This window comes from Tursiops truncatus, chromosome 1, assembly GCF_011762595.2.
Source record: "Tursiops truncatus isolate mTurTru1 chromosome 1, mTurTru1.mat.Y, whole genome shotgun sequence".
NCBI classification, from domain to species: Eukaryota; Metazoa; Chordata; class Mammalia; order Artiodactyla; family Delphinidae; genus Tursiops; species Tursiops truncatus.
The window spans coordinates 176,038,959-176,056,566 of NC_047034.1; the positions used below are offsets into that span (position 1 = coordinate 176,038,959).

The 17,608-nt window shown below is 37.7% G+C and overlaps 1 protein-coding gene across 10 annotated transcripts in view; it reads right to left on the reverse strand.

Moving 5' to 3' along the window:
* KIF1B (kinesin family member 1B) overlaps positions 1 to 17,608 on the reverse strand; it is a 154,690-nt gene that overhangs the window by 109,777 nt on the left and 27,305 nt on the right. For 9 of the 10 annotated variants that reach the window (XR_012328077.1, XM_073796220.1, XM_033843487.2 and 6 more), the window contains exons 3-5: positions 6,627 to 6,703; positions 5,705 to 5,884; positions 3,380 to 3,445 (exon numbers count right to left, since the gene is read on the reverse strand). Coding sequence is in view for 9 of the 10 variants with exons in the window: in XM_073796220.1 (XP_073652321.1) it covers positions 3,380 to 3,445; positions 5,705 to 5,884; positions 6,627 to 6,703 (323 nt within the window). In the remaining variant the exon portion in view is untranslated. The remainder of the gene's footprint in view (positions 1 to 3,379; positions 3,446 to 5,704; positions 5,885 to 6,626; positions 6,704 to 17,608) is intronic. The other variant, XM_073796226.1, reaches the window with a different exon arrangement.

Consider the following 17,608-nt stretch of genomic DNA (forward strand, 5'->3'; position numbering starts at 1 on the left):
TCTATTACCAGTAACATAGATACAACTGAGTAGGTTAGAACCAGCCTTCTGACTTTCTCAGGAAAGAAAAGGGGGTAAACAGGCTCTCTCAGCACACAATAGCTGCTACTTGTCTTAGGCAGAAAAAATATCATTTTTAGTAGTAACTTATCAGTTATTAGTGTTTTGGGTTTTTTTAATGCATGCTGTTGTCAATAATTGGGGATTACAATGAGGTTACTCCAAAAGCTTGGAAACAAGATTTCTATTAGTGTTAAAACCAAGGAACAACATCAATATTCCAGAGCAGGTTAGACAAAAGAGATCTGCGACTCATACTTTAAGTCTGGCCACATTGTGACCAAACATATATCTGTCAGAAGGGGTAAGCGTTGGTTAGTGTGGAACCTGACTGTTTGGGAGGACCTATCCAAGTCCCCTGGGGAAAGGGGAAGCCACAGACAGTACACTTCAGGAATTCTTGTCCCATCAGCAAGAACATTCCTATCATGGAAAGGGATGTATTAGACTATCATTTCTTCATCTGAAGCAACTGAACATTTAATTTGTCTAATCAACTCCTCTCCAATTCCATACTCACCAAAAAAAACAACAGGGTTCCAATAGAGGTCTGCCCACAGGAGGATAATATACCAGTCTTGCTAATGTGAGTGTTCTGGTCAGGGTAATATTTATTCCTCATGGGAAAGTAACAAACCAACATGGTGGTTTCCTAACATCAGTCAGATGAGCTTCACTCAAGAGTCTGGCTTTGAAGGATCTACAAGATCAGACCTCTAAGCAACCAAGGCTCTGAAGTGGGAAAAATTCACCACAGTAAGCCTCATCACAATGCTTCCCTAGGAATAAAACACTTCTGTGTCACTGCGTTGTTCAAGCACACAATGTAACTCCTGCATTCTTCAAGTTTAAATTTCTAGAGAAACATTTTCAGAATATCTGAAATAAACCTATCTCCATTCCATTCTCTTTCAGTCTGCTCTGACTATATTTATACTGTATTTTAAAATCAGTTTTTAAAATACTGAAAACCCTCAAAAGATAATTGATCTATTACAAGAATAAAACAACAGGACAACAAATATTCTTTCTTAAAGCAGGTTATCCTACATGAGAAATTGAAATGGCAACTTTAATCATTCTCGTGTACTTAAAACTTGTACATACAATCCTGAATCCCAGGAAGATACTATATTTTCTTGGAAAACTTGCTGTCCCTTTTCACACAGGCATGGTACTAAGAGGACCGAAATAACCTGAGTAAGGTTGATGTGCTCTGTTACTTATTCTCTAATATGCAAATCCATCTAAAGACATCACTACTTCTGAACCAACCATCATAGACCCCACTTGGCAAATTCAATTGCCTGAGCACCATCAGCTTCTAGGCACTTTATAGGCACTTGGCATACATCAGTAAATAAGGATCCCTGCCCTAATGAGCTTATGATTCTAAAAGGGATACTGAAAATAAAAAACAAACATAAAAAATAAGTAAAATATTATAAAGTAGGGTAGAAGTGATGAATACTATAAAAAAAAAAAAGAACAGAGCAAGAGAGGTCAGGAGTGCTGGGGTAGAGGGCAAGTTGCAAAATTAAATAAGGTGGTCATGGCAAGCCTCATTGAGAGGGTATGATTTGAGCAAAAGACTTGGAGGTGAAAACTTAGTCAAAAAGATACTGGGACTTCCCTGGTGGCAAAGACTCTGAAATCCCAATGCAGGGGGCCCGGGTTCAATCCCTGGTCAGGGAACAAGATCCCACACGCATGCCACAGTTAAGGAGCCTGCTTGCTGAAACTAAGGAGTCTGCCTGTCACAACTAAGACCCGGCGCAACTAAATAAATAAATATTAAAAAGAAAAAAAAAAAAAAAAAAGACATCCAGGAAAGAAAATTTCAGGCCAAAAGAAATGTAAATGAAAAGGCACTGAGGTAGGAATGTTCCTGGTGTATTCCAGAAACAGCAAAAAAAAAAAAAAGAAGGCCAGTGTGGCTGCAGCAGAGTAAATAAGGGAGAGAGGCAGGAGAGGAGGTAGAGGTCCCACCAATGTGAAGAACAACAAAGTTGTTGTTCACATTGGGATTAGGGATACACTGTGCACTCCAAATAAGCCTGTGAACTCTGAATAATATGAAAGAAAATGGCAGCTTCTTTTATTACCTATAAGCTCAAAAACTTCAATCACATTGTCACTCTCCCTATCCTTTGAATTTATTTAAAATTTATGATATTTTAATAAGAATGATTAATAAAGATCTACTGATTTTCATTTGCTATACATTTAATATTCAAAAAAGAATAGTTATAGGATGAGACAAGCTATTCAGAGAATTCATTTTAACAAAACATATTTTTAGAGCAGCACATTCCCCTTTTGGTACATCATAGTTACCAGGCAGAATTCTTTGAGATTTATACAACACTTTAAAGGTAAAGAAAAAACCCAAAGCAGCTAAGTGGATCAACTAAGAATTGCATAAGACCTATAGAAAGTCACAACATATACATTTTTAAAAATCTAGAAGTCACTTAAAAAACAGACTGATTTCTCAAAACAACAAGCTCATGTTAACAGAATGTTTTAATAACTTCAGCTACTATGAAACTGAATACCAAAAATGGGGATGTGTAAAACAACAGCTTCATAAAGCACTTGTACAAAAAAGTGGAAATGTTTATCAAATAAACTAACATATATAAATGTAATTCTACAGACCTCTTCTCAAAGGAACTAGGGTATATACACTGAATGGAGAATAACTTTCCAAGATTGTAAACAATTACAAAGGGGAGAAGAGGAGAAGAGATTTGGTTACATATATTTTAAAAACTTATGCCTGTCAAAAGTCATTATTAATAATATTAAAGGGGGAAGAGTTCATGCAAATGAATAACAAAAACATTGCAATCCCAAAATATAAACAGGCATATACATAATTTACAAGATGTTCAGTCACACTGCTAATCAAAGAAATTCTAATTTTAAAAGTGAGAAAATTTCCCTTATTAAATTGGCAAAGATTAAAAAATAAAATTACTAAACGATGACGAGGACACAGTGGGTGCTTACACCCTCCTGATGGAACAGAAAATTGGTATAGCCTTTCAAAAGGCCATTTGGCAATTCAAATGTACCATCTGACAACCAACATACATAAGAAGGAAATAACTGAAAATAAAGCCACAAACTTATGAACAAGGATTTAATTACAACATTCTTCATTATAACCAAAACTTAGAAATAGCCTCAAAGTACAGAATTGGGGCAATGGTTAAGTGATCTATAGCTCAGTCATAATTAGGAACCATTGAAAAGTAGCATTTGAGGGAATGGAGCACAGAGGACTCTGTTTTTAATCCACAGTTTTACGCACCTCTACAGAGTAAGACATTTCTTCGTTACAGTTGTCATTGATTTTCTCAAATAGTTCTTCACATAACTGTAGAAACAGAATGAGAGGCACGAAGAGCATAAATCAGAAGTACTACATTACCCATGCGTGCTAAAGGGATTAGCGAGATCCCCTTTCTCTTTTTTTCTCTAAATATTAATGGCATCAACATCAAAGGTAAATGCTTTGAATGAAATAAAAGGAAAGTTTTTAATACATTCTTCTCATCTAATCCCTATTGTCCCTCAACAGTATCACCTCAATAATGTTTCCTTAGAAAGAAAGCCACATATAGGGGAAGAGAAGGGATTATGTCTCTTCTATTGTTATGTCATTGATTTTACTTCATGTGAATTCAACTCTTCATATTATACTAGAATTAACTGTGACTCAACTATCAGTATTATAATTGTAGGAGTAAAACTACTATTAAACTGTATTTTGCACACTTATTTATCATGACATAAATTGTATTATATGTTCTGTTACTATATACATTGTAAATTCATACATATATGCATAGAGAGAATATACACTATTTGAAAAGAGTAATAAATAAAGGTATTTTTGAGAATAATTTTGACTCTATAAATTTTTCCCCTTTACCTCTGCCTTAAGATTCCAATCCCTTTTATGAGAGGTTGTTCCATTACACAGTGACATTTCTAACAGAAAACAATTTTTCTAGATCAGGAAAATTATAAAATTTCACTCTCCCTATCCTTTGAATTTATTTAAAATATGTGATGTTTTGAATAAGAATAATTAAGAAAAATCCACTGAATTTTCGTTTGCTATATATTTAGTATTAAGGCAATCAATATACATTTGAAAAATGAACTATATGTTCATGAATCTCTAGAAGTCTAAATAGAATTTAAGATGGATTTTAAGTAGCAGTTTCTAAAACATAAGTCTTCTTAAAAATTCATGCTTTGACATTAAAACAAAATATTCAAAAATTCTACCAGAAAAGAGATACATATGTAACTATACAAGAATTCCAATAACAAATAAATTAAAGGAAATAGAATGACTATTTAATATTACTTGCTATATCTACATACAATTATTTTATTGTCAAAGAAGTTAATACATAGTAGTAAAAGCAAAGACTTAGACCTGTGCTTGGCACATTATGAGTGCTACATTTAATGTTTCCTCTAATTAGTATTATAATTATTACCATTACTATACACAAAGAAGGACAATTCCCAAATATATGTCTTAATACAGACATTACCTTTTACGTTTAAAAAAAAAAATAGGGACTTCCCTGGTGGTCCAGGGGGTGAGACTCCGTGCTCCCAATGCAGGGGGCCTGGGTTCAATCCCTGATTGGGGAACTAGATACGCATGCATTACGCAAATAAGAAGTCCGCATACTGCAGCTAAAGATCCTTGCGTGCCGCAACTAAGACCTGGCACAGCCAAAATTTTAAAAAATATATTTGAGTGTGTGTGTGTGTGTGTGTGTGTGTGCGTGCATGCTAGTATGTTCATTTTTTCTGAAAATGTCCTAATCTTTATTAATAATAAGCATTTCAATTATATAGCTGAATTTAAAATTATAATCCAATAATCCATTCAAAAAAGTAGATATTGCTCCCTTATATATTTTATTTTCAGAATACAGCAATGGCCACACTAGGCCTATAGTAAAAGAACACTTTAAAATTAATCCCAAATATCATTAATAAAAGCAAACCATGTTCCTGTTACTAGCAAAAGAAGTTCTTCTTAAATGTACCTGTGTCATGACTTTTCTCCATTCCCAAACAATACAGAATCAAAAGACTAACTGCTCTTAAAAAAGAAAAAAACCTCAGACTGTTCAAGCTTTAAGTGATAGAATTAATTTAACAAGATAAAAGGAAAGGCAATCAAATAAGGCAATCAAAAAACAAAAACATATTCTTAAGAGGTGATCTATATATGAACTTGGGGGAAAAAATCAGACCAACAACACTCACCAGGTGTCCCCAGGATTCAGAACAGAGCCTGACACATACTATCACTTTTTAAAGAAGCTGATAACATTGTTCAAAAGATAAAGTAACATGGCATTGGATATACAGCAAAACCTTTACAAAAAGTCAACTTTCCCACCTTTAAAAACAGACATGAATACATATCAGTCTTTTCCATCAGACTGTTAGCTCCTCTCAGGGAAAGAGATTTATCTTTGTGCCTCGCATACAATAGTCCCTGAATAAATGTTTGCTAATAAAAATAATTGTTAATGCAATTGAGGACTAAGAGTAATAATGAACAGAGGTTTTTCATTCTTGTTTTTTTGTTTTTTACCTGTGGAATGATGCCAGCCTGGCTTTCTTCTTGTTTACCCATCATTGTATAAGACTTCCCAGCACCAGTCTGCCCATAGGCAAAAATACAGACATTATATCCTTCAAAGGCATGTAAGAGCATTTCCTTTCCAATATCATTGTACACACGGTTTTGAGATGCAAAACAGGGATCTTCGGGCTGTAAGGATTAAAAGGAAAAATAAATGGCATTTTATTCATATTGTTTCCTATGCTTATTTGATTACTTCTATAATAAATAAAAGTGTTTGAAATCAGAATAATCACCTAAAATATATTTTAAGTCCCTCCTACATATAGTTTATTTTTCCCATTAAATGCACACACACAGAGGCACTATTAGAGACATCCAGGCCAGCCATACATAAAAATATCTACATGAAATTATCTGACATGATTACATTTCATTTTACATAACCTTGAAAGTATTACTCTTCCATTCACAGGGAGCTCCAAGAAAATTTTAAGTGGAAAATGGGGCTGAAAGATCAAAGATCAAGTCCACATACAAAAATATTTCTTTTAATTCGCTCCAGGTGGTGTGGCTATTTCTCAATAAACACAGCTTTCAGTGAAGAATGTTTTCCATCCCCTTTCACAGGCTCTGCCCTTGGCAATTAGGCTTTGCAATTGTTTAAAACATCTCCTACTCTAACACAAAATAGGAAAAAAAGAACAAAAATGCGTAACAAAGAGATGCAGAAGCAAACTCTAGTTTAGGAACAATCCCTAGAAGCCAGTAAGATTTGGGATCCTATAATGAGTAAGGGGATACTGCAAAGGGTCTTACTCTTCATTTCCCTAGATGTTGGTAATCTTTGCTTTCCCTGTGGACCTGCAGGCTCTTTCAAAAGGTTTAAAACCCACACTGTTCTACCACGCTGCACCATGAGTACACTCACCGAGGTGTGAGACCAGTAGGAGTAGTCAAAGCTGAAGGACTTTGGAGCTTCCTTTGGGTTCTTTGGGTTAATAATACCTAGAGGATGAAAATGTTTTGATTTTATAAGTGACTCAGTTAAATGTTTTTTAGTTCAGCATGATGTTATACTGTAAACTCAAAACATCCAAATCAGTAAATTCATACTACTGAATCTGAATTGGGCAATTGAAAAACAAAAATAACACATTTTTAATAGGTAGGATCTATATAGAGAATTTGAAAAGAATCAGACCAACAACATTCACTAGATGCCACCAGAATTTACAACAGAGCTTGGAACATAGTAGGTGCTCAGTAAATGTCTTGTGACTGAATCCTAGGTAAGTTAGCAGACAAAATTTGGAAATGGACCATGTTACTATTTCAAGGTGCTTCATAAGGCTTGAAATATTTCAATATATCAGAAATAAAAATTAGAAAATTACTGAATTAATCCAACCACTATTTAAAACAAACACTTTTTAAAGATCCTATCATCTACTTAAGAAAAGCATTTAGGGGCTTCCCTGGTGGTGCAGTGGGTGAAAGTCCGCCTGCCGATGCGGGGGACACGGGTTCGTGCCCCGGTCCGGGAAGATCCACATGCTGCGGAGCGGCTGGGCCCGTGAGCCATGGCCGCTGAGCCTGCGCGTCCAGAGCCTGTGCTCCGCAACGGGAGAGGCCACAGCAGTGAGAGGCCCGCGTACCGCAAAAAAAAAAAAAAGGAAGGATAGTTTTTGTGAAATCCACAATTGATAATAACTAATACGTAAGTTACTAGATATATGTATATACGTGTGTATATGTGTGTGCATGTATACACTAGAAACACAGACCTCTAAATCATCTGTAGAATGTCATAAACAGTAAAATTACTTTTGACTGAAAAGTATGAAGCCTCACTGTCCATATTAAAAGTGATTTCTCGGGACTTCCCTGGAGGTCCAGTGGTTAGGACTCCGTGCTTCCACCGCAGGGGCACGGGTTCGACCCCTGGTCGGGGAACTAAGATCCCGCATGCCACACGACATGGCCAAAAAATAAATAAAATTGTTTTTAAAAAGTGATTTCTCATGTGATTAACCCAGTCACATACTTCAGGGACTGACTGCATGCTGAGGCTTGGCCTCTCTTCCTCCCTCACACACACAAAGCTTTAGCACCTCATATTTCACACAGAATAGAATCATTGTAACATGTGGTCATGAAATCGCCTCAAAGCCCAGACCAACCAATCCACTTCTCTAAGGCAGGGCCACATCCCAAGCTATCTGAGATCAGGATTAAAAAATAAATCTGCCCCGGGCAGCTGTTGCTCAGGATACAAATAGCAACAGTTGCTACGGTGCTTAGCTCTCTCTCACTGGATTCCACGGGGTATGGCCACACCTATGTTCCAACCTCAAATGCTGACAGAGTATTAACAAGGCTCACACAGCACATAATCATGTGACAAGGAGACATGGTTCCAGAAAGAACATCTCCCCACACACAAATGGTAGCCTAAGCAAAGAAGTGCACTTCTAAACAAAAGGCACTACCTACAAGATTTAAATAATAGCCAACATTCATGGAGCACTTACTCTGAGCTCTAAGTACTTTCTGTGCACAAACCTGTTTAATCCTCCCAACCACTCAATACGGCAGATGTTTTATTATCCCCATTTTATAAAGAAATCATCAAAAAGAGGTTAAGTAACTTACCCAAGGCTACAGAGCTAGCTAGTGGCGATTCAGGATGTGAGTTTGGAGTGTCTAGTTCCTGAGCCCAGTCACCCAACAATTAAATACTCCCTATATGCGGCGATCACCAAGGCAAGCACGGTAAGGCATTTCTATGCATGTGCATACATATGTGCATGTAAATGCACATTTATGACCACTGCCCCCCAAAACTGTATCACAGGCATTGCTCAGAACTCTCCTTACAACATCTGAAACTAGGAACTATGAGAATTATAGTTCCTAAAAGATGAAAGACCACACACAAACTCTACCAAGAAAACAGAAATTAGTGTCATACTTCGTGAACCAGATTCCAGGTTTCAGTGGCTCAGCAATGAGGACAATAACAATATATAGGGTATGACCTCTGAAGTAGACTTCATCACTCGAAACCACGGTTAAAATAAACACTTTCTAACCTTTAGGAAATCCGCTGTCATAAAACTTTTAAGTCGCATTTCATTAAATCTTTAGCTACTCACTGGTAGTACCAATTCTGCCAAGAACGATTTAAGAAAGGGCAAGTTTTCAGATCCTACTCCTTTGTTCCCTTTTCTCTAGTAAAGGAAAAGAAAAACTATGCCAGCGAGTAACTTCCTTGATTCACACGAAATCCTTTTCCTCTTCCTCAATATACCCTTCTCCCAGATCTTTGAAACTTCTGAAACTAATAAATTTTCCTAACTTCCATCTTCAAAACCAAGCTGCTTTTTATTTTTATCTATTTTTTTCTTTCCAGCTATTATTCATTCCACTCAGCACATGGATGCATGAATTCATTTAACAAACTTTTTTGGGGCACATTTGCTGTGTATTAAGTGTTAGATATACAAAGAAAGATAAGAAAGATACCACCTTTTTTCTTTTTTATTGAAGTAACATTGGTATATAACGTTAGATAACTTTCATGTGTACAACATTATATTTCTACTTCTGTATACACGATACCAAATTGCCTTTTAAATAACTGCCTCCAGGCAACAAAAATATCTTTAACATAAATAAGTAAATCAAAATATAATTTTAAAGAGCCATTTATATAAGTTATGTGAAACAAGATGAAATTTACCCACAATATTTAAAAGATTTTCATTCCTAAATGAAAGATATTTATATTAAAGACACCTTGGAAAAATGCAAAATTCAATATTCTTGTTACCAGACTTAGGGGGGGAAAGGTGTAAGCAGAAAGACTCAGAAGGTATGGGTCATTTCTATATGTTAGAATGGGTGGCAGTTACAGAGTTGTTTTATATTATTCTTTATATTTACATATACATTGTATTATCTTGACTATTTTAAATATTTACTAGCAAAAATTTTTTTTAACTCCAAAACTCTGCAAAGGAAAAAAACTTATAAGGATAAAATATTAATGACAGCGCTTGAGCACATCAGAAGCCCATGAACTCCACTATTACTTGCATGGACAATGAATTAATATTTTCATATGTGCGAAAGGATTTTTCTTTCTGAATAACAGCTATGATCTCACTTCCTTTAACCCAACTAAGAAACAGGATGTTTCCAACCATTAATAAAAATGGGGAGGGGGGAGAGAGAACATGTAATAGAAAGGGTATAGGATTTGGAAACAAAGGACCAGCATCAGTAAGAACAATTAAGAAATATATTTAGATTTAGGGAATTCCCTGATGGTCCAGTGGTTAGGACTCTGAGCTTTCACTGCTGAGGACCCAGGTTCAATCCCTGGTTGGGAACTAAGATCCCACAAGGCACACAGCGCAACCAAAAAAAATATATATATATCTATATATAGACAGATAGATAGATAGATATATAGATATAGATATATATAGATTTAGATTTTTCTGTGACCTTGGGTATTGCTACACTTTTGTGTCCCCTCTAAAACTGAGGTAAGGGACTTCCCTGGTGGTCCAGTGATTAAGACTCTGCGCTCCCAATGCAGGGGGCCCAGGTTCGATCCCTGGTCAGGGAACTAGATCCCGCATGCCACAACTAAGAGCTCGCATGCCGCAACTAAAAGATCCCGCATGCGGCAATGAAGATCCTGCGTGCCGCAACCAAGACCCAGCCAAACAAATAAATAGTTAAAAATAAAACTGAGGTAATACCTAGTTCACAGGATTAAATGAGTAAAGCACTATACAAATGTTAATTTTCAAAAACACGTATTTTATCTTGTTTTAAATTCCCCCAATGTTTGGTGGGTATGATAACCATATTCCGTGGTTTTTAAACCAAAGCAAGGAAAGTTCACTGATAAAATAAGCTAAAGCATAAGAATTCTACTTCTTGGCAAGAGTCAAAATACTACATTGGAGTCCTTTAGATGTGCCATCAAATCTCCGGTGCTCCTACCACATTAAAAATCCCTTCAGTACATGGACCATGTCTTACGGACCCTCTACACTGCCCTACACCAAACAGGCACTCAGACGAATGTGCTCCACAGGTCATGTGTAATTTTAATTTCATTAAATCTTGTACCATTTTCAGGAACCTAAAAGGAAAAACCAAAACAGTATATACCTATGCAATATATACATAAAATACCAGTAAATTTTATTAACTTTCACAGTAAGAATATAGAGAGAATTCTATCACCGAAAAGACTGGGCAATATTTAACATAGTGATTCTTGTATCAAAGTCAACTGAGCTAAAACACAGTGTGCAGGACTTCTAATTTGTCTCCCAGAAAGCATGCACATATGAATGGAATTCTAGTAATTAATGAATATGTTCAACATATAAACCATATTTTCACCAATGTAAAAGCTATTACAAACATTTATGCCTCCCAGGGTCAAGTGTTATCAGTGGACAGAGTTTGTCTCAGACAAATCAACACTTTTTCTTCAAGGAATGGACTCCTGGCATATCTTTGAGGACTAGCCAGAACATAACTCTATTTTAAGTGCTGTATACTTCATAGTGCTTTATTTCCTATAAAAATCATCATTTCATGCCACTTTTCAAGACCTCTTTTACACTCCTTCTGCACCTGAGGCCTCTTCTTCTATCAAGATTTCTCTGGACACACAGTATACTCCACATCTGGACCCACCTCCACCAGCAATTCTCCACATCTGATCTACATTGTCAGTTCTACTTTCAAAATGTATCCAGAATCCCATGACTTCTCACCACCACCATCAGTACCACCCTGGTCAACTCACCATCTCTCTCGCCTGGACGACTGCAATACCTACTAACTGGGCTCCCCACTTTTCCCCTGAGCCCCTGAAAAGTCTCATCTCCACATTGTAGATAATGACCCTTCTCAGACGTAATCCGGATCACCTCCACGGCAAACCTCCAGTGAACCTTCCGATAATACACTGAACAAAACTCCACTCCCTCTGTGACCTCCTCTCCAAAGGTTCAATCTTTACTCTGATCCCACTGGCCTTCTTACTGAAGACACATTCTCATTTCAGGGTCTTTGTACTTACTGCTCTGCTGGGAATGCTTTCTCCCAGGTATCTGACTCGCCCACTCCTTAATTTCATACGGTTCTCTATTCAAACATCACCTTATCAGACAGCCCTTTTCTGACCATTTAATTTAAATCAGCATTCACTTCACTCTCCATCCTCTTACCCTGCCTTATTTTTCTTCATTGCTCTCATGACCACCTGACTTATTATATGAGTCACTAGAATGTAAGTTCCATGAGACCAGAACTACTGTTTCATTCACGGTTCTATCCCCTAGCTCCCAGGACAGTGCCTGACATACAGTAGATACTCAATATATACCCGAAAAACTAATGAATATGTTAGTTTCATCTTTCCTTACAGACTGCCCCTTCTTTGTGGCTGGAAACCATGACCCCTCTTTCTATATCACTCACGGTACTGACTTCATAAGTAGGTGACACTTATTTGTGAACTGGAATGTAGCTCTCTCAATACCACTTGCTTACTGAGTCTTTTCTCCCTGAGCAACCAACTAATTCAGCTTCTGGCAAGAATCATTAACCTCCGGGAAAGGAGGTACCTAAATTCCAGTCTAGAGAACAGAAATACAACTTCTAGGAAACAGCAGTAATAGGTAAACAGGGAACAAGAGGAAAGATTACCAGGTTTTAAATAGTACAGGCAAAAGAAGATGTGCTGATGGAGGTCAGCAGGAAGGGCAAGGATAAAGGAAAGCACATTGGGGGCAGAAGAGTGGAATAGGTACTAGAAATCCCTCTTCTTCCCCAGGTCTTTACAATTGTCTTTTACACTCTGCATTTCACAGGAAATATGGAATCTCATGGCAGACGGAGGTATCTTACCACATTAAAATCTGTTGCTGCAAAATTTTCTCCAGTGTCCCAGATATGACAAGCTTGCCTCGCATAACGATTCTTGTGTAGGTAGGAAACAAATTCTTGACCTCACACACAAGACACACACCCAAGAGGCACTGCCATATGGTAAAAACACCAAAAGACGTAAATAGATGCTAATGTTCTCAGCATTCATCTTTCCAAGTAGTTCCCCTGAAACATACATTCAATTAGAAGGGTGAGGTGCTCAGCACCTGGCTCAATGCCCAGCACAGAGCAGGGATTATACAGGAACTGGTTGAATCACTGTTGAATATCACAGCTACAACCAGGATGGTGCATCACTCAAAGCCCAGATGTTACAACAACATCCATCCGGACAAGTCCATGTTCCTGATCTTTCTGCCTATCTTCCAGTAGTCCCTGCCCCTTTGCCCTGTGTACTTGTACTCAATGAGCTCCCAAGTCTGAAATAATGCTAGTTTCCACGCTGACATTACTCTTTCTCAAAGGAAGGGTTATCACAAAAGATCCCAAGATCCTATTTTAAGAAAGGAAAAGTTAAGAGCCCTTTATTCACTGGGCACATTTACTGAGCACATTTATTAAGCACAAACTATGTACCAGGCACTGGGTTAGGGATACAATGGCAAGCAAAAGAGTTATTTCCACCCTTCTAGAGCTCAGAGTCAATGGAGGAGACAGACATATAATCACACAAAATAAATACATGCTTTCAAATTATGGTAAGATCCATGCTAGATAAGCATGGGGTCCTATAAGAACATATAAACAGAAACATATAAAAGGAAACATATATAAAAGAGGCAATTTTTTAGTCAGTAAACTCTGATTTGGTGAAAGAGAAGGGGGAGCTGAAGGATAAGTAGGAGATAGCTAAGGAAAGCCGAGTGATAATAATATCAGCCAACACCTACTGAATGCTTACTATGTTCCAAGCACTGTGCTAAAGCATTACATGTACACACTCATTTAATCCACAAAATAACCTCACGTTGCATCATCTCCATTTTACACTTGGAGCGCCTGAGTTGTCCAAGGCCAGAGCCCACTGGGCAATGTGCATCCCAGGCCAGGGAACTGCATTAGGAAGCCCTGGGGCAAAAAGAAGGACGTGAAACCCAGGCACTGGTTTGACAGGTGTAGCTCAAATGCAGTGAGCAGCAAAGGGCAGAAAAGCACTAAATCTCAGGGTCGTGGACAGACCTCAAGGAGCTGGTGAACCCCTGAGCAGTGAGAAGCCACTGGAGTGGCTTGACTACAGTGATGGATGGACTAAAGCATGGAGACTGGATTGGAGGAAAGCATGAATGGAAGTGTGGAGACCAATTACACAGAACACAACCACTACTGCAGAACATCTTTGCCATTTACATAATGCCTCCCGTGAGAACTGCATCTGGCATCAGAAATCCATGAGTTTCAAGTCTGTGGCATTTGTCGGGGCCAGGAGAAAGAAAGGTCCATTCCTATATCAAAAGCATTGTGTTTCTCGATCCAAAACTGAATTTTGTCTTACAATTTGACCCAATATTCAATGATCAAAACCTGAGTTGATCTAGAAAATATTTCTAGAAGACATTATTAAATATTTTAGCAGTGAAGAAAATAGAATACTGTAGAGGCTTTGATCTAACTCCACCCTAAGTATCCAATATTATCCTAGGGTCCATCTATAAACTCAGCACATAACAATCAGTAAGCCTCAGTTTTCTTATCTGTAAAATGGGTACAACAATAATAGTGCCTACCTTTATAGAACTTGTTAGGAGGATTAATCACTAATCGATGTCAAGAGTTTTAGCTCAGGACCTAGCACAAAGTAAATACTCAAAATATTCTTTCATTTAGCAAATACTTGGGTGCCTACCATGCCCCAGGCCTGAAGGTATCTAGTGAAAAAACAGTCCCTGCCTTGAAGGAGCTTACATTCTAATCAGGAAATCAGATAATTAACTAATAGAGATAGTACAACCTGGAAGAAAAATAAAGAAGACTTAGGAGATATAACGGTGACAATGGAGGTAGCAGGAGTGACTCTTTTAGATAAGAGTGGGCAGGCTGCCACATCTGAGCAGGGACCAGCATGACATTTAGGGCCCGGCAAGACCACCAGTGTTGCCAAAGGAGTAAACTATAATGGCATGTGAAGTCAGAGGGCTAGCCAGAGGCCAAATTCTCTGGGGCCTGTGGCCAAGGTGAGGGTTTTTAGTTATATTCTAAAAGTGATAGGAAGCCAACAAAGGACTTGAAACACAAGCTGACATAATCTGATTTACATTTCTAGAATATGACTCTGGCTACTACATAGGAACAAAAGCAGAAACAGAAAGATAGGAAGCTACTGGAGTGTTCTTGGACTAGAGTAGAAACGATAAAAAGTAACCAGATTTAGGAGAGACTGTGAAAGCAGAGACAACAAGACTGACTTACTGATGAATTACAGGTGGCCTGTAAGAAAAAGAAGAGTGACCCCAATATTTTTGGTCTGAGAAACTAAAGAATGGGTAAGAATGAATGAAGAGCCACTTTAGTTGGGCAAGGAGGGGAAATCAGTTCTGTTGAAGACACGCTGAGTTTGAGATACTTCTTAGGCCTTTAAGTAGAGTTAAATTAGCAGCCGGGTAGACAAGTGTGGAGTTGTACCAAGGGGTGCAGGCTGGAGAAATGAATTTGGGAGTCATTGTCACCTCAGTGACATTTAAAGCCTTGAGCCTAGATGAAATCACTTAGGAGTGTGTCTTCCCTATAGACAGAAAAGAGATCAAAGAGGAGAGACAAGGTCCTGGTGTACTTTTAACACAGGAGGAAAGGAAGAACAGAGAATGGCCTGGGAGGAAGGAAGGCAATCAGGAGAGCATGGGGTCCTGAGAGCCAAGAGACAAAGGAAATCAAGCTATGTTAGCTACTATCATAACCACCTTCTGGACTCCCAAGAGGAAGAGTCTTTGTCAGGCTATCACTTGACTTCCCCATAACTCACTCTGGCTCATCCTCACCTCTGGGCCTTGGTTCCCATCACCATCCAGATCTCATCTGGTTTCCAGGCTGTTTTCTTAACTCTCCCTTCATAAATCAGAAAGGCAGCCTCAGAACTGAAGATCTGATTGTATCTTTTCCCAGGTCCACAGGGGAGAGGACCTTGAGTTTATCCTCTCCCTGCACCTTGCACACCTTTCCCCTTGTGCCTTCAGACTTTTTATTCTTTATGCTGTAGCTGACATTCCTTACCTTAGGAGAGCCGGAGAAGAATGAAGAACAGGACAGCACCTTTCACGTAAAGGCTTGAAGACCCTTATTCAAGATCAATGGAATGCCTTTAAAATGACTCCCCATAAAATGTTCCATAGGCTTTAGTTTACTGATGAACCGCAAGACCATCTTCTCTTTCTTAGAGTGCCTTCAAGTCAAAATTAGCCTTACAAAGTCTGCGAAGTCCCCCAACTTTATCCCCCTTTTTCCTGGCCTTCTTTACAACTTTGTTACTCCAGCATCAAGATGCAGAAATAATGTTTTAATTACTAAGTCCTAGAAAACAAGGCAGTCAAAACAAGATTTGTACTTAAAAGCCCTTTTATTCTCCAGAATAAATTTGTTTATCTAATATCTCAAAGTCTCTATGCAGCAATTACACTGTTGTTGGCAAACTATTAAGATTTTGCCTGCAACTACAATTAACATATCATCGTGGCAACAGTGTAACTTTATATTAACTTTTCTCTGATGGCATGTTTTAAGCTTGTTAAAAATACCAGTGATATCTTCGGCACAAACTTCCTCTTCAGAAACTTTCTACTATATCCAAATTTAAGAAAAATGGCACACGATTATTTTATATACCATTTATATTCCAAAACCATAAAGCCAAGCCCCAGAAGCATCCTCTCCCCTACTTAGAATAATATATTGCCGAAAATATATTAAAATGGCATAAAGCATATTGTCATAAAGTAGATTTGAGCAAAAGACCTACAATCATAAAATTTCTTGATCTTTTAAAATAACAAAATTAGATTCTAAATCTTATAAAACAGGATAAATGTACTATATGCATTCACTATACAACTGACCCTTGAACAACATAGGTTTGAACTGTGTGGGTCCACTTATATGTGGATTTTTTCAAAAGTGAATAGTACAGTACTACACGATCTAGGGCTAGTTGAATCCATGGATGCAGAACCGCAGATACCAAGGGTCGATTATAGATTATAGGTGGATTTTAAACTGTGCAGAGGGTCGGCATTCCTAACCGCCTTGATGTTCAAGGGTCAACTATATACTCAATCCCAGAGTATTGAACATTCAAATGGAAGAAAAGAAGAAAAAAATCTACCAACTCTGTAGTGTCACACTGTCATCAAGTGAGTATAAAATAAATATGCTAGCTATAATAAACGTTAAACAAACTCTCAATTAACAATTCTGCTCTTCCTAAGCAAATTTTGAATGATTCTGAAGGGAGATGACAGGGAAGGTCCAGCTTTTCTTTAAGTTAAGTGGTACAAAGATGTCTCAACTAATAATAATGCCCTTTTTATTAATAATTTCCCTGGATCAAAAAAGGACATCAAGATAAATTTTAACCTAACAGTTAAATTCTAAATAGACACAGGCGTTCAGTCTTATTACACGGAACAGTAAAACTTAATATTTTGAGAAGCAATATATACAGGTCAGAGATTAAGAGTCAGAGCTCTGACCAAAACAGACACATTGATCAATGGAACACAATACAGAGCCCAGAAATAAACCCACACACCTATGGTCAATTAATCTTCGACAGAGGAGGCAAGAATATACAATGGAGAAAAGACAGTCTCTTCGGCAACTGGTGCTGGGAAAGCCGGACAGCCGCATGTAAATCAATGAAGTTAGAACATACGCGCACACCATACACAAAAATAAACTCAAAAATGTTTAAAGACTTAAATATAAGATAGGACACCA